At 34.6% G+C, this 25,970-nt stretch overlaps 2 protein-coding genes across 6 annotated transcripts in view; one reads left to right on the forward strand and one right to left on the reverse strand.

Annotated features, from left to right (window-relative positions):
• The window catches only part of LOC150109843 (ribitol-5-phosphate xylosyltransferase 1-like), a 114,348-nt gene extending 91,663 nt beyond the window's left edge, over positions 1-22,685 (reverse strand). For 3 of the 4 annotated variants that reach the window (XM_090396927.1, XM_090396920.1, XM_090396905.1), the window contains exons 1-2: positions 22,545-22,685; positions 8,176-8,400 (exon numbers count right to left, since the gene is read on the reverse strand). In XM_090396927.1, the coding sequence (XP_090253053.1) occupies positions 8,176-8,400; positions 22,545-22,683 (364 nt within the window). In that variant the 5' untranslated portion in view covers positions 22,684-22,685. The remainder of the gene's footprint in view (positions 1-8,175; positions 8,401-22,544) is intronic. The other variant, XM_090396912.1, reaches the window with a different exon arrangement.
• Positions 22,580-25,970, forward strand: part of LOC150109844 (tRNA (guanine(6)-N(2))-methyltransferase THUMP3-like) — a 149,690-nt gene continuing 146,299 nt past the window's right edge. Inside the window, exons 1-2 of one of the 2 annotated variants that reach the window (XM_090396940.1) lie at positions 22,580-22,699; positions 22,805-23,024. In XM_090396940.1, the coding sequence (XP_090253066.1) occupies positions 22,698-22,699; positions 22,805-23,024 (222 nt within the window). In that variant the 5' untranslated portion in view covers positions 22,580-22,697. Of the gene's footprint in view, positions 22,700-22,774; positions 23,025-25,970 lie in introns of those variants that run through there. The other variant, XM_090396948.1, reaches the window with a different exon arrangement.

Genomic DNA, 25,970 nt, shown 5'->3' on the forward strand with positions numbered 1-25,970 from the left:
GAAAAAATTAAAGATTTAGGAAATTGGTCATATTTTCACTTGTTAATTATACTTCGTAATAAATTGTTGGGAAAAGCCAAAACATTCTTAAACACATCTCCTTTACTAAGAGATACTGACAATTATGCAACCTTTAAAAGTTTGCTAATATCAGAATTTTCAAATGTAAGAGAATTAGGGCCTAACATTTGGAAGATTCAACAGTGTATCCAAGGTAATAAGGAATCTGTTTCTGAATATTATCATAGATTGTGGAGCATTGCTCATGGATTTAATATTTCATCTGAAGAGAAATCCTCTTTAGAATGGTTGTTCTTTAATCAATTTAGGCTTGGCCTTAAGAATAATTTAAAAGAAACAGCATATAAGAAAAAAGTTAGAAATCTTGAACAATGTTTTGAACTTGTTAAAGAAAAGGAAGAAAGATTTAGAGATATTTTTCATTCCTCAAGCAATAAGCAAGTAAATTCTTTTCCGTATAATCAAACTCATTCTCCTAGCATTGTGAGTACAGATAAAATGAGAGAAGAAAAGCTTCAAAAAAGTAAAGTTGCAAATAAAAGGAAAAAGTCTAAGGAAACTTCTGTGAATTTTACTAAAGATATTCCAGAATCTGATTCCAGGATAAAATTACATGATTTAGAAAAATATGAGGAACTGAAAACATTTCTGAGTGAAGAAATAGAAAGACAACAGAGACCCATAGTACAAGGACAGGAACTTCTGTTTAAGATGATGTCAGATTTAACAATATCCAAAAATCTTACAGATAATCAATCTTTTTCTTGTAAATCTGATGGCATTAACAGGAATAAAGCATCTCATAGAAGATACATTCCAAAATGTTTTAGATGCAATAAACAGGGTCATTTTGCTAAAGATTGTTATGTTAGAGATAGATCTTGTTTTCAAAATAAGAAATCAGAGAATAAAAGTAAATCTGGAATTAGTTATTATTCCAATATCATACTGGCAAGGACAGAAATGTCAAACTATTCACTAAACATGGGTAAAGCCAAAGACAGCTCTAACCATAAAAGAAAGTTTGATGTAGCATTAGCTCCTTATGCTAATGAAAGTAATCCTTTGACAGTTTTACAAGGATTTATTGAAGATGTACCTTGTGAAATCTTACTTGACACAGGTGCACATATTTCACTCGTTTCTTATAGCTTATTTAACAAAATTAAATCTCTAATTCCAAATGATATTTCAGTTTTAAACAATCCAATTAAATTAAAAGGAATATTTGAATCTGAAATTTCAGCTTATAAGCAAATCAATGTCTTTATTTCAATTCCTTGTTTTCCATTGAAAGTTTCTCATCCATTAATTGTTCTTCCAGAATCTTCAAATCCAAATGTACAAATAATATTTGGAATTGATTTTCTGAAACGTCATGGGTTTGTGTGTAATTTTGTTGATAATACAGTATCATTGTGTGGAATAGAATGCTGTTTGGATAGGAAATCAGGTGACAGTGGAAAATTAGAGCAGTCTCCTGAAGTTTTTCTAGATACTAATGATAATGATCAAGTATTTAATATTGACACTCTAAAGAAAGATGAGAAGGAAAATATTCAAGAATTTAAGGAGAATTTGGTGCAGAGTTCAATGAAATCAGCAATTACTAGTGAAGAAAGGGATAGAATTCTGAAATTTTTTAAATCTGCCTTTGAATTTTTCTCTGGTGTTTTCACAGAAGATATTGTTTCAATGTCTTGCACTAATGCAGTAGAACATTCAGTACAGATTTGTACTCAATCTCCTATTTATATTAGACAATATCAGACTCCACTGAAATATATGGAGCGTTGCCAGAAACTACTACAGGAATATGAAAGGGCAGGAATAATTGAGAAGTCAAATTCTCAGTGGAACAGTCCATTCATCTTAATTGAAAAGCCAAATGGAAGCCTGAGATTTGTTTTAGACTTGAGAGCCATCAATAAGGTTACAAAACCTACTGATTTCCCTCTGTGTAAAATTGAGGAATTATTGATATGCTTGGAAGGAGCACAATATTTTACAAAGCTGGATTTAAACTCTGGCTACTTTCAAATTCCTTTGAAGAAGGAAGACAGAAAATACTTCGCATTTACTACCAGATGGCAGAAATATCAATTATGTAGATTACCACAAGGTGCAAGAAATTCTGCTATGTCATTCCAGTCTTTAATGAATTCTGTCTTATCAGATATATTGGGAAATGGAGTCATCTGTTTTCAGGATGATCTTCTAATTTATTCAAAGGATATAGATAACCATTGTAAAATCCTATGGAATGTCTTAAAGAGATTAGATGAGGCAAATCTATCTTTAAAGTGTTCAAAATGCCAATTTTTCTTAAAAGAAGTTGAGTATTTAGGTCATAAAATAAATAGCAAGAGAATTTATGCCAACTCAGTTAAATGTAGAAGGCATATTATCAGCTAAACCTCCTAAAACAGTTAGACAAGTTCGCAGATTTATTGGCATGTTAAATTTCTATAGGAAATTTATTCCAAATTGTTCACAACTATTAAGACCCATAGTGTGCTTGACAAGGAAAGGTTTTAAATTCAAATGGGGTGAAGCTCAACAAGAAGCATTTGACAAACTAAAACTGGCATTGACTAAAGCTCCAGTCCTCATTTATCCTAAGTTTGGTGAAGTATTTTATCTTTCTGCTGATGCTTCAAATGATTGCATTGCTGCTGTACTAGAACAAAAGGAAGGAGAAGATTTTAAGCCAATAGCTTTTATAAGCAGAAAATTATCAGGTCCAGAGTTGAATTATTCAACCATAGAGAAGGAAGCACTAGCAATAATTTTTCCATTGAGAAAATTTAGATACTTATTGTTAGGACAACCTATTCAAATAAGATCTGATCACCAGCCTCTGTCATTCCTAAGTACTATGAAGGATAAAAATCAACGTATAATTAGGTGGGCACTGGAACTGCAGGAATATAATATTGATGTGACTTATATTCCAGGAAAAAGAAATATAGTTGCTGATTACTTATCTAGATCTCTAGAATCTGATATTGATGATTTGTCTAGGAATAACCAATTTAATCAAGATGAGGAAAAGTATAAAATTCATGTTATTCATAAAGTGAATAAGGAAATAAGTTCTCAGAAAACTAGACAGTATATAAATCGTTTTAGAAAGTATAAGTCTTTTGTACCAGGTGATTTAGTATTGTTAGATGATAAATCTAGTATTAAAAGAGTTGGGAAATTAGGAAGGAAAGCCTTAGGTCCATTTAGAATTTTAGACAATTTTTCTCCTGTAAATTTTAGGATTCAAGATGTCAATAATCCTAGTAAAATTTTAAATGTACACTCTGATAGATTAAAAAGGTACTTTTTGGGAAATAAAAATTTAGTTACTTTAGGTGACAATATGAATCAAATATTGAAGGATGAATGTAGTTTTCCTAATACTAATTGTGAATCTTATTCAAGGTTAAATGATAGGAAAGGGAATAGATTTAATACTCATAATTCAAATATGCAGCGAAAGAAAAAATTAAATTTTGGTAAAATGAACCATAATGCAAGAAAATTTAGAAATCCCAAGACACATGTTTCAGATGATGTACAATGTAGGAATGATGATAATCAAATTGACTCTAACATTGATGAAAGTATAGCAGAATTTCATAGGTTGATAAACATAGGATTAAATAAGAAAAGGGAAGTTAAAGATACCTCAAATTTAGTTAGTAAGGATAAGGAATCCCAGAAACTTGTAGAATCTCAAAAACCCGTAGAAATTGATTCTGATAGTGATGATTCTGTAGATTTAGGACATAATTCAAGTAGTTTAAATGAAATATTTGAAAGGTATAAAAATGAAATTTGTAAGTATACTAATTTAGAAGAAGAAAATTCAGAATTATCTCTAGCGTCAGATGATTCTGAAACTAGTGATTCAGAAGGTATACATAATGATCAGCAAGAATCACGTTATATTTTAAGATCTAGAAATAAACATTAAAAGTTTGTTTAGATATAGGTTAAATATTTAAAAATTTTTTTTTAAAAAAAAAAAAATTTTTTTTACAGAAAAATGAAACTGATGTAAAAATAATCATATTAAAAATTCTGAATATTTTTACGTATTAATTATGCTTGTTAGTTTTGTTTTCATACACGCAGTGTCTGCACTTGTGATGTGCTCGTTATGAAAATGTTATATTAGAAGTAACATGTAAAGAAGTAAAAAAATATTGATGTACTTACTAAACTAAATATTTGTGTTACTTATAAGAAAGTTTGTTGTGGTTTAAAATTGTTGAATTTTGTGTTTTGTGAAAGACTTTCTCTTAGCGCTAATGGATACAGCGAGTCAGCCATTTTATTGCAGTGCGTAGTTTCTGACTTTTGTGGAGTGCGCATGCTCCCGGAGAGGATTTGATGTGTGATTGACAGCTGACAAGGAAAGCGTTGCGTATCCAAGTAACGCTTGTAAACAAGAGAGCGTTCAGAAGTTTTTAGAACACTGGCCGGAAAATATTCAAGTTGGAAGGAACTTGATTTTTTTTGTGTGTGGCAGTCGGAAGAAATTTTATAGTGTATTCCGAAAAAGGAATAGTGGAAATAATAGGTTTCAAGGAGGAATAAGTAATGAATAAAAGGGAATCTTGAAACTGTAAGTTTGTTTAAAGTGGAAAAAGTTAAGACTGTCATTTAGTATTGTGAATGAAAGAAGAACTTGTTGCTTACATTCTAAAGTGAATGTTTTTCTTAAGAGAAAATATTGATAAAGAAGTTCTATAAGTATTAAGGATGCCTGAAAGTGAATGTTTAGAAAATATATTGATTAAGAAGATTTATAGGTATTAAGGATGCCTGATCTGATGAGTATTGCTACTAAAAGGAAACAAGATTTAGTCAAGAAGACTTTTATGTGTTTTACATTGATTGATGAAAAGGATCCTGAAAATGAAGTACAGAGCTGTATAACTTCTGGAAAAGAGCCTTAACAGAAAGAGAAAAAGACTATGAACATTTTTGTGTGATTGTGAAAGAAAACGTGTTTAGTCTTAAGAGTAAGTTTATATTTTTAAATAAGGCCTTGGATCCATATAATCTGTAGTTATAGTTGTGTATTATTGCTAGAAGTGTATATTTATTGTTTTAGTTTTATTAAATGTGTTTATTTTGTACTTGGTTTTGAGTCAATGATTAGTTGGATTCTGAAAGAGAGAGTTAAAGTCATTGCACCAATTGGAGTGAACTTTTGTGCAATACAATAACATATAGGGACACTCGGAGTCAAAATAAAAATAATTGTTAGTAAAAGAGATTCATATAATAAATCACCTCATAAGTATATAGTATAATTATTAACAAAGGCACAGCTGGTAGACTAAATAGTTAATATACTATATATATATATATAAAAAAAAGAGGGAATATAAAAAAAATATATAAAAATAACAAAACCACTTTTTGAGAAGTGGCATCTTATTCCAAGCACTACCAATACTGAAATGTGCTGTTTCCAATTAAACAATAGCACGGCACAAGATATCTTAAGAATGCCACTAAATAGGAACATACTACTGCACAATTTTAATCCAAAGTATCTGGACAGAACCCTCTTCTTTAATAGACATCTCTCCAATACTGCTGCCAAACTCAGAACTAGAAATAACATAAACTGCATAAACTTGCTGGAACAATGTGGGGGGGGCTTGTGCTCCCACATTAAGGACATCTGCTCTGGGTCTCGTCTACTCAAGTGCTGAATACTGCTCGGCTGTCTGGCTGAACAGTGCACATATTAAATTAATTGGTACTACATTGAATCAGACAATGCATATCATTTCTGAAACAATAAAGACTACTCCATCATATTGGCTACCAGTTCTGAGCCATATACAACTGCCACAACTACGATGCCAAGACAACCTGATTCGTGAATATAACAAAATTTGCCAGAACCCACTGCTTTCTACACACTCTGATATTGACAGCTTTACATCCCAGAGGCTTAAGTTATGACACCCAACTGTATGCCTACCAAAGCATACAGTTGGTAGGCATACAGAGGCTTAAGTTATGACTGCTAAAGCCCCAGTAATCTGGCAGACTGTCTTTAGCCCAAACAGCTCTCCATCAAGGTTCGACCTACCTCGAAAAATATGGGCCTCCCTAAATAGAGTTCACATCAACCATGGTAGGTGTGGGGCTTCCTTATTTACTTGGGGAATAAGACCAAATTCATCTTGTGACTGTGGTGAGGATAACCAATTTGAGGATATATCACATTTGACTGTCCTCACAGAGTCTTCAAGGGACCAGTATCTGACTTTATAACAGTTTCCACTGATGCTGTTGACTGGTTGTCGAACTTAGACATTCAATTTTAATTTTATGCTTATTTGTATATTTTTATATGTATATATGACTACAGTGTCACTTTACACTATTGTAGTCTTTTATGCATTTTTTGTTGTCTTGTGTGTGTGTGGGGGGGGGGGTAGTAAATGCATGTATTCTTCTTAGTCAAACGCTAAATAAATAAATGAATGTAAATGCAGCTGTGAGATTAGATGAAATATCAGCTCGGGTTTCTTGAGAATGTGCAAGGGAACTGCAATGCCTCTGACTAGGTTGTTTAATTTAAGTCTCAGCTCTAGTAGAGTTCCAAGGGAATAAAAAGAGGATAAAATAATTCCTTTGCATAAGTGAGGTTCTAAGACTGCAATAGTAAATTATAGACCAATCAGTATCTCAGGCATGGTAAAAGTACTGGAAAAATTGGTCAAAAAGAGAATTCAAGAATGAGTAAATAAAAATATGATACTGTATGAGGGGTACAACATAGCTTTGTGAAGGGTAAGTCATGCCTTAGTAATTTATTAACTTTTTACAATAGAGTAACAGCAGAGCTGGATAAAAGAAATGGCTACACAATGACTCAACTGGATTTTGCAAAGATATCTGACAGTACCACAACCAATTTTGTTTAATGCTCTGCTATGCAAATTAGAACAAATGGGAATGGATATGACACTAGTTAAGTGGATAAGAGAGTGGCTGCTGGACAAATATCAAAAAGTGGTACACGAAGGACAGAATCGAGACAAAAACAGCTGATTAATGGTGTGCCACAAAGTTCAATGATGGGACCATTGCTGTTTAATTTGTACATAAATGATATAGGAATTAATCTGAAAGGAAATATTCAGTTGTTTGTGGATGATGCAAAATTAGGTAGAGTAATAGTTAATCAAGGCAATGTGGAGAACTTGCAGGATGATTTAAATAGGCTGTCAGCATAGGCAAAAGAAATAGGTGTCAGTTTAATGTGGAGAAATGTAAAGTTATGCATTTGGGGATAAATAGATTACAGGCTGTGTATCACTGATGTCACTGTACTCCAGGAAACAGATGACGCTAGAGATTTAAGGGTGGTGGTGGTGGTAGACAGAGAGTTAAAGTTTAGAGGACATATTGCTAAAGTTGCTAAGGTGGCCCATAAGATTATTTGGCTATTGAAAAACACATTAACAAGTAGAGATAAGAAAACTGTTATTCCTCTTTATAAGGCCTTGATCTGAATTACTGTGCTTAAGTCTGGTATCCAGGTTTCTTGAGAAAGTGGTGAAGAAGATTCAGAGGCAAGTAACCAAGGTGGTGCGTGTTCTATGGAATATTCCCTATGAAGATAGAATGAGGGTGTGTGATTGCTGATAGAAGAAAAAGAGGGGATATGATGGAAACATTTTAAATTGCTTAAAGGGTTTTATAGGATTGATGCAGGAGAAATGTTTCAGCAATTAGCTGGAGGGCCAGAACAAGGAATCATCCTTGAAAATTGAATAAAAACGTGGTTAGTAGGGGTGTGAGGACTAAATATTTTTGCTTGGAGAGTTGTGAATGAGTGGAATGGATTACCAGAGTCAGTTGTGAGTGCTTTATCTGTTAATGGATTCAAGGAGGGGTATGATAAATTGTGTCTCCAGCAATGAGTCTTCAGACACCATGGAGGTGCCCTAATAATAATAATAATAACAACAATAATAATAATTGCAAATATGATAGATTTAAAGCCATATTCAATGCACACAGTCAATATATAATTATCACATAGCTGAAAATAGAGATAATAAAAGTAAATAATAATTAAAAATTGAAAGTGTGAAAATTAACTGAAGTTTAAGAAATACCTACCAATTGCTGCTTTACCCCATATTTCCACACTAAAAGTATACATCTGATTATCCACTTTTGTTGTGGAATCTTCCATTCTAGGTCGATGAAACTGTTTGCCATAGTCTAAACTGCGATTATTCCACCATCTAACATGAGTTTTGTGTGCTAACGAATTTTGTTGGTGCTGCTGTTCATGTTCAAATTCCTCTCCCCATGGATTCCACTCTTCTTCTTCATCTTCTACTTAAAATCAAAAATAAAATTTAGAAGAGCCAAGTCTGTTATTTTTACACAATACAGATTTAAGAAGTTTTCAAATTCTGGCATTAGATTTAATCCAAATTCAAGATGTATAACCGTTTAAAAATGCTAGTTTAAAAAGATATACCAAATGATTCCATATAATTTTTATTCAAAATGGAATTTTTTTTCCCTTTCCTTTAATTATACAAAACTTGCAATTGTTAACTTGTGAGTTGAATACTTTATACATCATTGATGGAATTTTCATGAATAACTGCTTGCCCTTTCCAAAAGTGGTAGCTATTTGTCACCATACTTGTGATCACTGGATAATCCCACAAAGTTTCTCTCATCAGAAACAGAGTTTGAACCCAGGTCTTTTTTTCCCCAAGCAGTCAATGCAAAGTTCACAAAACCACCCATCCACTGTTACATCTAGTATTAAAGCAATAATAAATTCTTTTATTAATTACATATCCTCTACAGAGTCCAACGAATCACAGAATGTCGACAATAAAATATTGATGAAACATAATCTTTAAGACTCTTGTTAATGTTTAGAAAAAAAAACATTTACAGATAATTCATTTAGAAAAGAGGAATAAGGCAAGGAGATCCTTTCTTTTAGTGTTACATGGTGATCAGCATTCATTTTAGAAATTATGGACTTTACAACCGTGTTATAAATAACTCTTTTAACATCCCAATGTTTCGCTCTTCATATTAAGATCAGCATCTGAAGCATATACAAATATACAGGACAAGCTAAGTTACATTACATACAGTAAGCTAGAGAAACAATGAATTGATCAAAAGTTATTCTACTGGCATGACTTCTAGTGAAAAAAAAATAATAATAATAATTATTTATAAACTACATCAAGCTAAATTCTATTTCTGATAACATGAATAAACATTCTTTCTTGCAGATAGTAACAATGATATCCTGCTTTTAGCATTACAATTGTTATTTTTGATTTAGGATCCTGGATTTTCTACAGTCCTGTTTATAGTTGCTCTTAGAGAGGAAGGTTCCGTGGGTCGAATATATGCCTTCCATATGTTTGAGATTTTTAGACCATCATTATTGTTCAGATTGGGGTAGTTGGTAATAATCTCACAGGCTTCCTTAAATTTACGTTAGTACCATGTTTTGGTGTGATGTAGACAACTAGTGCTTTTCCAGTCAATTCTATGTAAGGTATTCAAGGGCATGATCCGAAAGGCCAGCTTCACCATGATTATTATATTTGATATGTCGTTTATGTTCTTTTTGTCTGATAGGAATTGTGCATCCTGTTTCTCCTATTATTATTATTATTATTATTATTATTAGTCACCTCCAGGGAGGTGACTATATGTGGTATGTTACAATTGCAATAAATACGGTTATACTCCAGGGTAGGTCTTTGGATGAGTTGAATAAGCTTTTTAATTTTGCAGGAGGTTTAAAGGTGGCTTTGAGGTTGCATTTTTGTAGTGTTCTATTTATTTTATCTGATATCCCTTTAATGTAAGGAATGGCTATAGTTTTATTGTAGTTTAGTTTGTCTATGTTTTTTATTGAGGTCTTGTAGAGAATTTTGTTAATAGTGTTTTGGCTGTAACCATTTTTTTGAAAAGTATTGCTGATAACTTTAAATTCATCTTTCAGTGCTTGTTCACTGGAGCAGATCTTCAGAGCCCTGTTTTTAGAGTATTAATGACATCTAGTTTTTGTGTTGGGTGGTGGTGGTAGGAGTTTATGTGTATATATTGGCCAGTACGTATCGGTTTCCGGTAAACCGTGAAGGAAAGATTGTCAGAAGGAAGACGTGTGACAAATGCATCTAGAAACGGAAGTGTGTTCTATTTTTCAATCTAAATTGTGAACTGTATGCGTTGCGTTTGTGTTGTTTGTTTAGGTGGCTAAGGAATGTGTCTAGTGTCTGGCGGCCATGGGACCAGATCGCAAAAACATCATCAACGTATCTAAGCCAGACTTTCAGTTTTAAAGGAGAAGAACCTAGAGCAAGTTGTTCAAAATGTTCCATATAAAAGTTAGCAATGGGGGGGGGGGGATAATGGCAAGCCCATGGCTGTGCCTTCTTTTTGTAGGTAGAAAGCATTTTGCCATACAAAATAACCCGAATGCAATACATGTGTAAAGAGCACTGTGATATCTGGAGGGAATTTGTTCTGTAAAAGAAGGATTGTGTCATTGATTGGCTAGTGCCAAAGTCTGGCTTAGATATGTTGATGATGTTTTCGCGATCTAGTCCCATGGCTGCCACCTAAACAAACAACACAAACGCATACAGTTCACAATTGAGTTTCTAGATACACTTGTCACATGTCTTCCTTCTGGCAATCTTTCCTTCATGGTTTACCAGAAACCGACACATACTGGCCAATATATACACATAAACTCCTACCACCTATGGAAGTGAAACATGGACAACTAAAAAAAACAGGAAGACAGGTTGCATGTTGCCCAAAGAGGCTTGGAGAGAAGAATTCTCCACATAACAAAAAGGAATAGAATAAGGAATACTAGAATTGAGAGAGATGACTGGAGTAGAAGCTATTGTAAAGTGCTACACATAACTGTGGCGATGGGCTAGCCATTTCAGTAGACTGCCAGGCAAAAGGTGGACAAAACTAAGTATTGAATGGATAAGGAAAGAGAAAGAAAGGTCATTAAAGAACAAGATAGAAGGATGATCTACAAAGATATGACATGAGATGGCAGACACTTGCTAAAAACAGACAGAACTGGAAAGTTAAAAGAGAGGCCGATATACAGCAGTGGATGGAAATAGGCTAAAAAAGAACAAGAATTTGTATAACTAATTAGATTATTAAGCCAATATTTCACCTTGGTCATTAAAGCATTCTCATTGGCACATAGAAATATACCAAGCACACAGATACATTAGCAGGAAGGCAAAAACACTAGTTATAAAAGGTAACTTGATCTCCTACAGTCCTGACTGGCAACTTCTATGGTTTGAGGTAATGAAATCTTACTGAGGGTTTTAAAATGATGGACTTCCAAATTTTCAGTAATCCATTAAAATTTGTTTCAGTTTGGAGAATGTTGTAGTGCCGTGGCAGATTCCAGAAATAGTTTATCTGATTTTTATCTGCTTCTGTATAATAGGGAGATTTTTTTCCCCATTGAATGTGGTGATCTGCATCAATGACATGATCTGCCACTCTGGAATAAGGCTGTTATGCATAGTTTGTGTTCTTCTAGAGTAGCGTTTTCCTGAGGTGCTCTGGATGTAGAAAATGGCAATGATAGAGAGAGAGGGGGGGGGGGATTGGAGTTTGAGCAGAGAGCACTGTTGATTTTGTCAAGGAAATCACTGTGTGAAAAAGTGTCACGAATGTGATTGATTTCAGTGGAGAGACTAGTGTGGCTGAATAGAGAGACTAGTGTGGCTGAATAGAGAGTTCCAGCTCTATTTTGCAAAGTTTTTGTTAACACCATACTATTAGTGGGGGTACTGAATGTACCCTCTAGTAGTGGATAGGTTTCCTTAGACTGAAAAGAAAAGGACCAATTGGGTCACCAGGTGACAACAGTCCTTTCCTTCATGCATAACAGTACTTAACATATAAAGAACCTCAGAATGCTAAATGGCCTTGATAGAGAAAGCAGGGGGAAATGTTTTTGTTGTTGCCCATGTTTCACATGGGTAACATTACCTATATGCCTAAATGTATATAGGCATATAGGTAAATCTCTTAATAAGTAATCTTTATAAAATAATGCATATATTATTTCAGAGCTTTTTTTTAGACATATAGGTAAATCTCTTAATAAGTAATCTTTATAAAATAATGCATATATTATTTCAGAGCTTTTTTTTTAGACATATAGGTAAATCTCTTAATAAGTAATCTTTATGCAATCAAATTATATACTTGGTTTAATATTTTAATCCTTTATGGAAGTGTAAGCAAACAAGTTTGTGCCTGAATTATTTTCAGGACTGGGGCAACTTGTATAAAAAAGCTAATGACTTCACATTACTTGCCTTAGTGTTCCATAATGCAAAGCACATCTCCTCGCAAACATGTATAATACTGTGCATTATGGGAAGAGTCACTACCCAGACCGGTTTCGACATTTATTGAGGTCTCGTCAGTGGGAGCAAGGCCCAGAGGTGATACCAAGGTTGAAGTAAAGCAGAAGTCATATTTTCATACATGAGTTACACCTTATTATTAAATTGCTCTTGTTGGAAGTTTTTTCAGTTGGTGATAGTATAAATTAAAGATACCAAGAAATTATATACTTGGTTTAATTCTTTATCCAAGTGTAAACAAACAAGTTTGTGCCTGAACTATTTTCAGGACTGGGCAACTCAGGACTAGGCAAGTGATGTGAAGCCATTAGCTTCAATAAAAATATAACTTATGATGTGAAGTCATAAGCTTCTATCTACGAGTTATATTTGTTTTATAACTCATATTAAATAGCAGATGAATTACTACATAGCCTGAACTCATCTCGAAAAACAAAATGGATTGATATGGTTGAAAACCTTGACTTCAAACGATCCAGTAGAAAAGCTTGGAATCTTCTCCAACAACTATCCACAACTAATCTACCTAAAAGAAAAAGCACAATCATCTCCCTAATCAAAAAATAGCTAATCAAATCGTTAATATGTCAAGAGCACCTAGGGACCGTCGTGAACATACCAAGAAAGTTAAGAAAGAACTTAGAGCTTTAAAAATAAATGCCCCTGCTTTCTCACAATATGCCTCAATCTTCACTATAGATGAAGTAAAAGCTATCATAAAAGATATCAAAGCAGGCAAGGCCCCAGGCTTCGACGGTGTCCATCCTGAATTTCTGATTAATTGCGGGTCAAATACTATAAAATGGCTCTGTGAATTCTTTTCTGATATATTATTGACTGGCCGACTACCCAGCCAGTTTAAGAAGTCAAAAATAGTTGCTATTCTTAAACCTGGAAAACTACCCCAGGAGGCAAAAAGTTACAGATCTATTGCTTTATTGAGTTGCACCTATAAAATGTTAGAGCGCCTTCTGTACAACAGCTTGTCCACACCAATTATGCAGCATGTCCCGATTGAGCAAGCTGGTTTTAGAGAAAAACGTGGTTGCTGTGATCAAGTGCTCACTTTAACATCATACATAGACGCTGGATTTCAGAAGCAAGAAAAAACATCAGCTGTCTTCTTGGACCTAACAGCAGCCTATGATACAGTATGGCATGAAGGTCTTATATACAAATTTCTTAGCATTGTCCCATGTAAACGGACTGCACACTTAATTTCCTCCATGCTCACTGAACGTTTCTTTCAAGTTATATTAGGAAATAAAATGTCCCGACAACGAAAACTTAATAATGGTCTTCCACGAGGGTCAGTATTGGCACCCTTACTTTATGATATACACATATAACTTGCCTGCTACCATCTCACGCAAGTTCTGTTATGCTGATGACACTGTAATTGCCATTCGACACAAAAACATGAGTCAGGCTGAAGATGTACTTACAAAAGATCTGAAAACTATAGGTGAACATTATAAAAAATGAAGGCTCCAGCTCAATCCAGACAAAACAGAAGCATCAAGCTTTCACCTTAATAATCACATGGCAGATGTCACTTTACATATCTTCTTTGAAGGATGTTTACTAACACACAATAAGTTTCCAAAGTACTTGGGCATTACCCTGAACTGCATGCTCTCTTACAAGCAACACCTAACAAACATTTCTGCTAAGTTAAGAACCCATAACAACATAATACAAAAACTAATAGGCACGACATGGGGAGCAACAGTCGATAATCTGCGGACTACTGCTCTTGGTCTAGTTTTCTCTGTTGCCGAATATTCCTCACCAGTGTGGCTAAATAGCAGACATGTTAAACTTGTTGATAGCCAACTAAATAATACAATGAGACTGATTTCTGGCAATTAAATCAATGCCCACACACTGGCTTCCAGCTCTTAGTAACATTGTTCCACTGAATCTGCGCAGGACTAAGGCTCTCTTACATGAGTATAAGAAAATCTTGGAGAACACAGCCCTACCAATACATGACGATTGAGATCAAGACATCCACCACTTCAATTAGCCCAACTACTACTACATTCTAACTTTGACTTGAAGCAAAAGTGGCAAGAACAGTGGGAGAGCCATACAGATGACATCACAAAATTTTCTCTCAATGAATTACAATAAAGTTTTGATGCTTGCTCACACCTCCCACGAAAACCTGGACTCAGCTTAATAGAATACGAACTGGTCATGGTGTATGTGCGGACATGCTTTTTAAATGGGGTAAACGACCATCCCCGCATTGTGATTGTGGAGCTCAGAGACAAACTGTGAACCATATTGTGACTCAGTGTTATCTCAGAGCATATTCAGGAGACAAATTGGACTTTTTAAGCGCTACACCTGAAGCTATGAACTATCTGACCAATATGGATGTAACCTTTTAATTTTATTGGTTTTTAAAATGACTTTTGACTTTTAATTTTACATGTTATTAAAGTGTATTGTACTGCATGTTTTGATATTCATGCCATACGAATAAATAAATAAATTTGTTTTATAAATGTCTGCAAGGAGATGTGTTTTGCATTATGGGATACTAAGGCAAGTAATGTGAAGTCATGTGGTACCATAGTTCTAAAAGTGTTTGCTTTAGTTTTTATTATGATTAATGTGGAAGTGCTCATTACGTTACAAAAATGATGGCAGTGGCAGTGAAGTAGTATACACCAGCAGTGCAAAAGGTTTCAACTTGCAGATCAACTTTTTCCCTGGACGTTTTTTTGCAGTGGATAAGATGCAACAATTGTTTCATGTATGTGTCCAAAAATGTTAAAGATTTATGGAGTATTAGATGGAATGCACTTCTCACATTCTGTATTAAGAATGTGAGAAGTGCAATGAAAGGCTGGGACATTCCAAGAATGAGAATGGCATTAATAGGAATAATCAGAAAATGGATGAGAGTGCTTACGACGGTAATAATAGAAGTGATGTGGAAGAACTTAGGCAAGAGTTAATGAAAATTAAGAGTCAAGTTAAATGTATGGAGGAGGAAATTGAATGTTTAAAGAAGAGTATAACTGATAAAGTGCAAAAGACATGTTTTACAGGATGTAAATAAAATGAATACCAAATACTTTGCATAGAAGGAAGGAACGGGCATCAGAATTAGTGGTGGGCACAAACAACTTGAATAGTAAGACAAAGAGTGTGGAAAGAGATTTTAAGAAGTTGTTGCAGGAAGTGAAGAATAATAGTGTCATTGGGTAAGTGGTTAGTTTGTTGTCCAGATATGACAGTAGCAAACTGAGAAGGAGAGAGCAACGATAATGAATTACAAAATGGCTAAATTGTGTCAGACAGAGAGTGTTCAATTTATGAATGTATGGAATGAATTCGAAGAGAAGTTAGAATGGTTCAAAGATGATGGAATGCATTTGAATGGATTTGATGTCGATCATTTGGAGCAACTGTTATTTAATAAGAGTGAACAGGATCCATATGAAATTAGTTGGAGAGGTTGATAAGTAGGTTGTGAAAGATGGTAAGAGGATGAATACAAAGGTGAGGAAATAATTATAGCAGAGCAAAGTGATGCAATACAAAATACTAGGGATGATAATATAAATGAAAATAAAGAGTGACTGTTTTGATGGGATGGCCTCAAAGAGTGGAGAATTGTTATGCTTGTATACTAATGTATAGAGTATCAGAAATAAAGGGGCTGAGGACTGAGTTTGTAGCATCATTAATTGAATCAGTATGCCCCAAAATAATTGGCATACATGAAACTTGGTTGACTGAGGATTATACACTGTCAGGACTTGAAATGGTAGGATATAAAATTTTTTTTGAAAAGATAGAAAGATGAAGAGAGGAGGGGGGGAGAGTATTGTTAATGGTAGCAGAGGAATTGTGTCCTTTCCAGAGGAAAAGAGTTGAAGTGAAAAAGTAGTACAGAAGACTTTGAAGCTGTTTGGTGTGAAGTTGAGATCAGTAGAATAGTATATCTAATAGCATGCTGTTATAGGCCAGGAAATGTGAAAGTATTCATTGTGAAATGTTTAAACAAATTAGTTGGGCAAGTAAAAGGAAGATGATCCTAATGGGAGATTTTAATTATAGGAATGTAGATTGGGAAGAAGAAATAGTGTAGAGTAACAAGTAGAGTGAATTTGTTGAATTTCTATGGGATAACTATCTGAAGCAGAATGTGATGGAAGCAACACGAGGTTTATCAGTGTTAGATTTGATGATATCCTAACAGGATGTGGTTGTGAATGAGGCATCAACATTGCCACTTGTTGGTGAAATTGATCATGAGGTATTGTTTGGAAGGTAGCCAAATAGAAAAAAAAGTCATTATCAAGAAGGGCTATATGTGGAACTATAAGGTGAGTGATTATCAGAAGCTCTGTAGTCAACTAGCATCAATACATTGGGTTGATGAATTGTCTAGAAAAGATGCTGACAGTGCATGGGAAATGATAAGGCAGTATCTAACACAAACACTGCATAACTGTATACCAAGAGTTAAATGAATGAATAGAGTAGGAGTGAGATGGATGAATGGTGAAATCAAGCAAGCAGTGTTACAAAAGAAGTTATTACGGAGGAAGTACAAGACAGTTTACAGTGAACAAATACATGAAGAATATAAAGTGCAGGAAAGAAAAGTGACATGCACGTTAGAAAAGAAAAAGTAGAATATGAGAGGAGATTTGCCAGTCAGGTCAAAGCTAATCTGAGGGATTTTTTCTGCTATGTGGCAAGCAACAGGAAAAATAATTATGGCAGGTAGATGATTCTGGATAGTTATGGTAGCAGAGCAACCATAGTAAATGATATAGTGGAATCATTTAACAAATACGTAATCAGTGTATATCATAGTGCTATGAATGATACTGTGCAACAAGTAGAAGGGAAGCAGGAATTAGAAGAATTAAAGGTGAAAGAATCCGAGGTGTATCAAGTGTTTCTCAGGTTAGATGTTATTAAGGATGTGGGAATGAATGACATATCACCACATGTTAGCCATTCTTTTGTCCTGGTTATTTAATGAGAGTCTTGCAGTGGGTAAAGTTCCGAAGTCATGGAAAGAAGGCAAAATAATACCTCTCCACAAGCATGATTTCCAATTTTAGACTAGTCTATGTGTCTGCAGTTGTGATCAAAGTGTTGGAAAAAATTGGTTAAAAAATAAAATACACGATTGGGTTAACAAACATAAGATTCTCAATGACAGTCAGCATGGGTTTGTAAAGGGCAGGTCTTGTTAGAGCAATCTGCTGATGTTTTATAATAACATGACGAGTGTGTTGGATAAGGGAGAATCATATATAGTGATATTCTTGGACTTTGCAAAAGCACTGATTACCACATGATAAGTTGGTGTACAAAACACAGAGGATAGGAATGGATAGTATATTGGCTAGATGGATCAGAGATAATAATGATAATAATAATAATGGCAAATACTTGTTGGATTTCTGCTCAGGACATGGACTGGTTATTACTAACACCACGTTCCAACATAAAAATGTGCACAAATTCACATGGAGAGAAGAGGCCAGGAATAAGAAAAGTCTCATTGACTATATTATTGTTGATAGTGATGTTTTCTCTCTGGTCCAGGACACTAGAGTGTACAGAGGATTTGAAATTGGAAGTGATCACCAATTAGTCTTAAGCAAGATAAAATTGAATTTCATATTGAAAAGAAAAACATGTAAGAAAGTTTTAAAACGAACAAAAGTTGAGCAGCTATCAGATGTGAACTGTAGACTAAAATACACAAACATTATTCAAGAAAAAATGAAAGAGTTTCAGAACAGGAATCAGACCTTGGAGATTCAGTGGCAAGCTCTGAAGAAAGCATTGACTGATTCTGCCAGAGAGGCATGTGGTGAGGTTGTCTGCAAGGATAGAAAAATCAGAACTCCCTGTTGGACATAGGATGTTAAAGAGGCAGTGAAGGAAAAAGAAGAAAGCATATCAAAAGTTCCTGGCAAATAAGTCAGCTTGTGCTGTTAGAGAATACAAGGACAAATGTAAGAAAGCTAAACACTGTGTAAAACTAAACAAAAGTCATGGGAAGACTTCGGTAAGAACATAGAAAATAAATATCAAGAAGGTAGCAAGATATTCTGGAGATTGTTGAAGAAGCTCAGAAATGGAGGAAAAAGTGCTGTAAAAGGAATTAGAGATGATAAAGGTGATATGAAAACTGGAGAAAAAGATATCCTTGAAGTATGGAGTAATTACTTCGAAAAATTTTCTAAATGAAACTAGCAGTGATGACAGCACAGTGATAAAAAACACTGACCAGGCATGCAGTCAGGAATACATATCCATACTTGAAGTAGAAAAAGCCATCAAAGGCTTGAAATGTGGAAAGGCAGCAGGAGTAGATGATATTCGACCAGAAATGCTGAAGTATGTTGGTATAAAGGTTTTACAGTGGCTACAATGCATAGTTCAGAGGGCCTGGACAGAAGGACGAATTCCAGATGATTGGAGTAGAGCTCTCATAGTACCCATACATAAAAAGGGAAATAAAACTGATTGTGAGAATTACAGAGGTATTTCTCTACTGAGTGTTCCTGGTGAGATTTATGCCAGTATACTTGAGAAACGGTTGAGAAGAATTGTAGAAGAGAAGCTTGGTGAAGAACAAGCTGGATTCAGGTCAAATAAAGGCTGTCAGGATCAGATATTCACTTTATGACAAATAGTTGAAAAGTCATGGGAATATAACAAAGATCTGTATTTAAGTTTTGCAGATCTGGAAAAACATATGAAAAGGTGTCAAGAGAGAAGCTATTCAAAACGCTACAGTTGTATGGTGTCAGTGGATCATTATATTAAGCAATACTTAGTCTTTATTTGAGTTGTAAGTCAGCAGTTAGAATTGAAGGAAGTACAGGGAGATGGTTTAATGTTAAATCTGGTGTCAGACAAGGATGTAAATTATCACCTCTGTTATTCATTATCTGTATGGATTACATTATGAAGGAAAGTGGTATTAAACCTGATATCAAAATTGGAGATGTTAATGTCAGCGCCTTGCTTTATGCAGATGATGTTATACTTCTAAAGAAATCCGCTAAAAGTCTGCAAGATTCTCTGACTAAATTCAATTGCTGTTGTAATAGATATGGTATGAAGGTCAGCAATAAAAACACAAAGACAATGAAAATGGGCAGAATCATTGAAAATGTCAACTGTGTTGTGAATGGAAAACCTGTGGAACAAGTAAAACATTTCAGCTACTTAGGCACGATTTTTAGTGAAGATGGTAAATTAAATATAGAAACAGACAACAGAATCAGCAAAGTTGGTATGGTGGGAAGTCAATTGAATAAATTCATATGGAATAAGAGAGAAATTAGTCGGAACACTAAATTAGCTGTATACAAGACAGTGTTCAAACCAGTTTTAACTTATGGATCTGAGAGCTGGGTCAGAAGTAAAACACTTGACCAAAGACACTGCAGATATGAGAGTCCTGAGAAAGATTAGGGGAGTGAACAGATAGCATGAATGGCAATATCATATTAAAAATGAGGATATTAGGAAAGAACTTGACATTGTCAGCATTCAGGAATACGTTAGCAGAGCTAATCTCAGGTGGTATGGTCACTTAAACAGAATGGGCAAAGAAAGATTAGCAAAACAAGTGTTCTCTACCAGGTTGGCAGCAAAACGACCCAGAGGAAGACCAAGATATAGGTGGATTAATACAGTACAAAGTGCCTTAGATGACAGAAATATAAGATCTGATAATGTTGGAGTCTTGACAAGTAACAGACTGATTTGGAGGAAAATTGTAGATAGGAAGTTAGTAATTATGTAATTTTTTTCATGTAGTACTATCATATCCTTTACACCCCTTAAGGGTACATGGCAGGAATTTGATGATGATGATGACATTTTGCAACATTGAATTGTTATTCCCATTCTCATGCCCATTTACTCTCATGCCCATGTCTCTAGTCTTCTTGTAAGGCCATAATATGCATCTGTTCTACTCCTCATAGCTCATCTCTACTTTGCAAACGACAGAATATTCTCATTTAAATCTTCTCCAATATCATGAACATACAGGTTAAAAAGTATGTAAAACAGCAAATAAAATATTTTATTTACATCAAGCTGAAGAATTCTGGCTCTGTGTTGTAGTGATTTGATCATACACCTACCAAGAGGTTCCTCGTATCACATATTTAACTTTCTAACAGGATTCCTATGGTATTCGCTGTTCATGTAGCTGATACACAGTTCATGTAGCTGATACAACCACCCTATATGCAGATGATACTGTAATAATGAGTATGCTCCCTCTGACCTAGATTAGCAACTGAAAAACTTCAAAATGCAATCTTGGAACTAAAAAAAAAGTTCAAAACAAATGGATAATTGTTTCATGATGCATGACCATATTATGGTCAAACTAGGACATCTGCTTAGAAGAACATAAAAAAATACATCTGTTGCCATAAGTATGGACACGTCTAGCTAACCATGCCTTGAATATCTTGCACAGAATCACATGGGGAAAAAAACTACTATGCTTCACTACAACAAATATGAATTTGAAAGACTCTTAGATCAGCAGAAGATTTGAAAAACTAACCTGATAAATCTCAAAAGATTTCAGAAACTTTAATTCTTAGGCCTTACATCCAACAGCACCAATAGAGGGCATCCCTCATTAGGCTTTCGGTCTAATTTTTTCCACTTATTGTTGTGTGCATTTTTGGGTGTTTTTTACAATTTTAATATTGTTTTCCTGACAATATCTCAGTGACTGAGATGAAATATAGGATTGATTAAACATGTGTTAAATTATTTATTTGTGCTGTTTTTATTCCATTAAACCTTATAATGAATTCCAACCAGCAGGTAAGTCTAAATAGTTGATCTACATTCTGTCAAATGAACACAAGATATTTGGCAGAATACCGCACAGAAAAACTGTAAAAGTGTAAAGTTATGCATTTTAGGATTAAAAGATTACAAACTCATACCCCACTGATGGAAATGTACTCCAGGAAACTGATGATGCTAGGGACTTGGGAGATGTTGGTGGACAGTGAATTGAAGTTCAGGGGCATATTGCTAAGGTGCCCATGGTAGCTCATAGGATTACATGGTTATTGAAGATTAACACACAAAGATAAAGAAGTTATTATTCCTCTTTATAATGCACTAATATGCTCACACTTGGATTACTGTGGTCAGGCCTGATCACCTGGATTTCTTGGAGATGAAGAATTGGTAGAAAAGATTCCAAGGCAAGTGACCAAGTTGGTGAGTGATGTAAGGAATTCTCTTACATTTATAGATTGTGCGTTTGCGGGTTGCATAAGTTGGTTGAGGTAGAGAAGAGAGGATATGATAGAAACATTTAAGTTACTAAAAGGATTTTATAGGATTAATGCATAGAATATATTTCAACAGTTGGCTCATGGTGGAAGAACAAGAGGTCATCCCTGAAAATTAAGAATGTGGTTAACAGGGTGCACAGACCAGGTTTTTTTGCTTGGAGAGTGGTGAATAAATGGAATGTGTTTCCTGACTCAGTTGTGAATGTTTCGTCTGTCAGTACGTTCAAGAAGAGATATGATAGATATTGCATGGATAGTTTGGATCTCTCATGATGAGTCTTCGACTCCATGGATATGCCCATATAATAATAATATTCAAATTACATACTGCTAATCTTTAATGTTTGAGTAATATGAATTTGATTGTGAACATATGAAATCAAATTAAAATATAAAATGTAAGGTTGATTGTAGGACTGTGTGCCATATAGCCTACAATTTCATTCTTATAAAAGCACCGTCACATAAAAATTGCGCTCATTGAATTTTTGTTTTTCGTATCAAAATATCAGAAATGCTTTCAATACAGTATTATGAACTAACAACTTTAGAAAGCACTGAAAGTAAAATTAAACACGTGGATTTCTCATATCGAGAATGAAGTCACGCATTAAGTTTACGTTATTCAGAATACACAAAGCTACGTCAAGCCGGTTTGACAAGTATCTGAGACATTTCTTTTTAACACTAGAGGGCTAACGATAAATTTCAATATCGCTCTTACCAGGCAAGGACCATACCCGCTGTGTCGTCTTCTTCGTTTTCAAAGAATTTTTCACTAGCAACACATACGCAGTATAACATGTCAATATACAGTATATGGCAAAAACAGCCACAGTAACTCTTTTCAACGTGACAGGCATAGCGCCATGTTGAGATGTAAGGCAGGTTAGAGGGCGCTTCGGTAGATAGAAATGAAATTTTGTATATGTTCTGATAGGTTTTATTCGGGGAAACTGAACTAGCTTTCTGTTTTATTTACAGGTTTGTAACTAGTGAAATGGCGGTAGCTTACATCGATTTGGATCAAAATATTTGTAAGTTAAAAAATATTACCCTTGCAGAGTCATGCACAATAGAAGCAACCGTTGTTACAGGATTTGAATCAACCGCAAAGGAAGAATGCGAAGAAAAATTAAAAACCGAGGCAAGAGTCAAACAGGGAAGAATATTTTTTGATATACCTCTGAACAGGGTCAAAGAGGTAAGCACCTATTCCGGTACAGTTTTCTGTTCGCATAAAAAATTAAAAATGTCAAAGATATGGTAAACTTTCGATGTAACTAAACAATGAAATATTAACTTTTGTTAAAGAATTCTATTCGTTCCACTATTGATATAGTTATTCGATTCAACACTGTGTTCCAAGGAAGGCAAAGAGGGACACAGAAATAATGCCTTTATGAACCAAACAAATTACTATTACGCGACACCTCCAAGAACTCATTGTGGGAGAGCACACTAGTCCACTACACTGAACTCACCGTCTCCATACTTAAATCTCTATCTACACGATGATATCATCAACGCATGGAAAGGCTTATGTGTTCACAGTGCATGTTATTTATTTTCACGGTATTGATGGCAACACGGAATGATAAGAAAATAATATTTGTTAACTTATTTGCTGGTATTATATCCGGCATCTTAAGAGCACAAAAACAGTTTGTCACAGTACACGAAACAGTTTAGTATAATAGTGAGTCTAGTTTAATAAAATTGTAACCAACAAGGATCTAAAGTCCTAATTAGGCACCATCTATGTTGGAAAAAGAGAAAAATATTAATTATATCCTAAAATGACTGTTTCCCAGATTTTCAGTAAATTTATACAGCCATACTTGTTGAGGTTTGGAGTATGTTATAAAGCTTCTGTTGATTCCAAAAATGACCTCTGTTTAGCACTTTTGTTTTCTTCCAATTGATCTTGTGTGATAGATGTAGCAGATCATGCCTTGATATCCAAGGTATGGTCTGCTACATCCAACTTGCTATAACGATAGTGTCAGATGTATTATTTATGTTCACCAAGGCAGATGTCAACAGTTCTTCCTTTCTGTCCATAGTAAACCTGGTCAGTGAAATATCAGCAAATAAGTTAATAAATATTACTTTCTTATCATTCTGTGTTGTCATCAATACCATGAAAATAAATAACATTATCATCATTGCTTAATGCCATCTACAACCAGTAGTATTTTTGTCTGTAAATTGCATGTGTTCTCTGGCCAATTTGTCCATTTGTGAAATGAAAAAAAAAAAAAAAAAAACCAAGTTTCCAAAATAATTAGAGATTATTTTGACCTCCATATCAAGGTGATCGTCTGGAGTATACACATATGTTACAAAGAAACGAGGCATGTTATAATCTACATAGTATTCTAAAGGTGCACTAATCAGGTCAACCATTAACACTACTGACCTGACTTCAGATAAAAAAAAAAATCCCCTGCCATCAAAAACTCTGTTATCTGTTTCTTTTTTTTTCTTAATTTATTTTTTTATGTGGTTTTCCCACTAAAGGTTATTAGTAAACTAATAGTACATTTGTACACCATGAGTGGCCTAAGGATTTTTTTTTTTTTCATTTTTATCAATTATATATATATATATATATATACACACTAGGGGGGGCTCTACCTCTCTGGCACCTATGGCACCCAAACGCCCTGAGTTCTGGGCTGGTAAGACAAAAAATTTGACGTAAAATCGTTTCAAATTTTGGCTTATCTTTATATATATATATATATATATATATATATATATATATATATATGGGGTGCTTAAGGGTCAAAGCTGTATAACTAAGAGGAGACCTCCACATAGCCTTTAAAGGAATGTGGAGAACCGACCAGGGCTTCTGACCTAATGTCGAATCCTCACCTTCTCGTGGTGCACCCAGTTGGGTATCTACTTTGATACTGAACGAACGAGGATGGGCTGGCAATTTGGGATTTAGCCGACCAAATTGTATTCTTATTGGTTAAACCAAAATAAAAAATGATGGTACAACATGACAAAATTTCATGCAGGCTGGGGCGTCGCCCGGTTAAACAAGGCCCCCGTTGTTTTCGCCAGGGAACCAGGGCGAACAGCGAAAAGTCAGCTACTGGAACAAATCTGAAAACAAACCCCAACTCAACATCACCAGAGTTAAGGATCGGTACTATCAACGTAAGAAGCCTGAATGGCAAAGAAATGGAGCTAGCTGAGGAATTAGATAAGTACCAGATCGATAATAATAGGGGTGGCTGAAACAAAAAAAGACCAAAACTGGTGAGATCTTTCTGAGCAATAAATACAAAATGTTATATTCAGGCAATGACAATCAAGGAAAAGAAGGAGTAGCCATAGTATTCAACACAAAATACGAGGCTAATCTTCTTGAATGGCAGTCAGTCTCAAGTAGAGTAATTTGGGCAAATATGAGAATGGGGAACTGGACAATGTGACTTATTTGTGCCTATGGTCCCACAGAAGGTTCTACTAAGGTAGAAGTGGAGGAATTTTTTGAGGCTTTAGAAAAAGCAACTGACACAATGAAAAATGAAAAGTTTCTCCTTGTTGGGGATCTAAATAGCAGAGTAGGAAATGATTGTGAGACATACAAAAATATTTGGGGGAAATTTGGAGAAAAGAGCAAAGCTAATAATAATGGCAAATATCTGTTGGATTTCTGCTCAGGACATGGACAGGTTATTACTAACACCATGTTCCAACATAAAAATGTGCACAAATTCACATGGAGCGAAGAGGCAAGAATAAGAAAAGTCTCGTTGACTATGTTATTGTTGATAGTGATGTTTTCTCCCTGGTGCAGGACACCAGAGTGTACAGAGGATTTGAAATTGAAAGTGATCACTATTTAGTCTTGAGCAGGATAAAATTGAATTTCATATTGAAAAGAATAACATGTAAGAAAGTTTTAAAGCGAATAAAAGTTGAGCAGCTCTCAGATGTGAACTGTAGACTAAAATACAGAAAGATTATTGAAAAGAAAATGAAAACGTTTGAGAACAGGAATCAAACCTTGGAGATTCAGTGGCAAACTCTGAAGAAAACATTGATTGATTCTGCCAGAGAGGCATGTGGTGAGGTTGTGTGCAAGGATAAAAAAAAATCAGAACTCCCTGGTGGACACAGGAAGTTA

This window comes from Typopeltis vanoorti, chromosome 1 (assembly GCF_054136105.1).
Source record: "Typopeltis vanoorti isolate ZY-2024b chromosome 1, IOZ_Tvanoo_1.0, whole genome shotgun sequence".
Classification (NCBI taxonomy): Eukaryota; Metazoa; Arthropoda; class Arachnida; order Uropygi; family Thelyphonidae; genus Typopeltis; species Typopeltis vanoorti.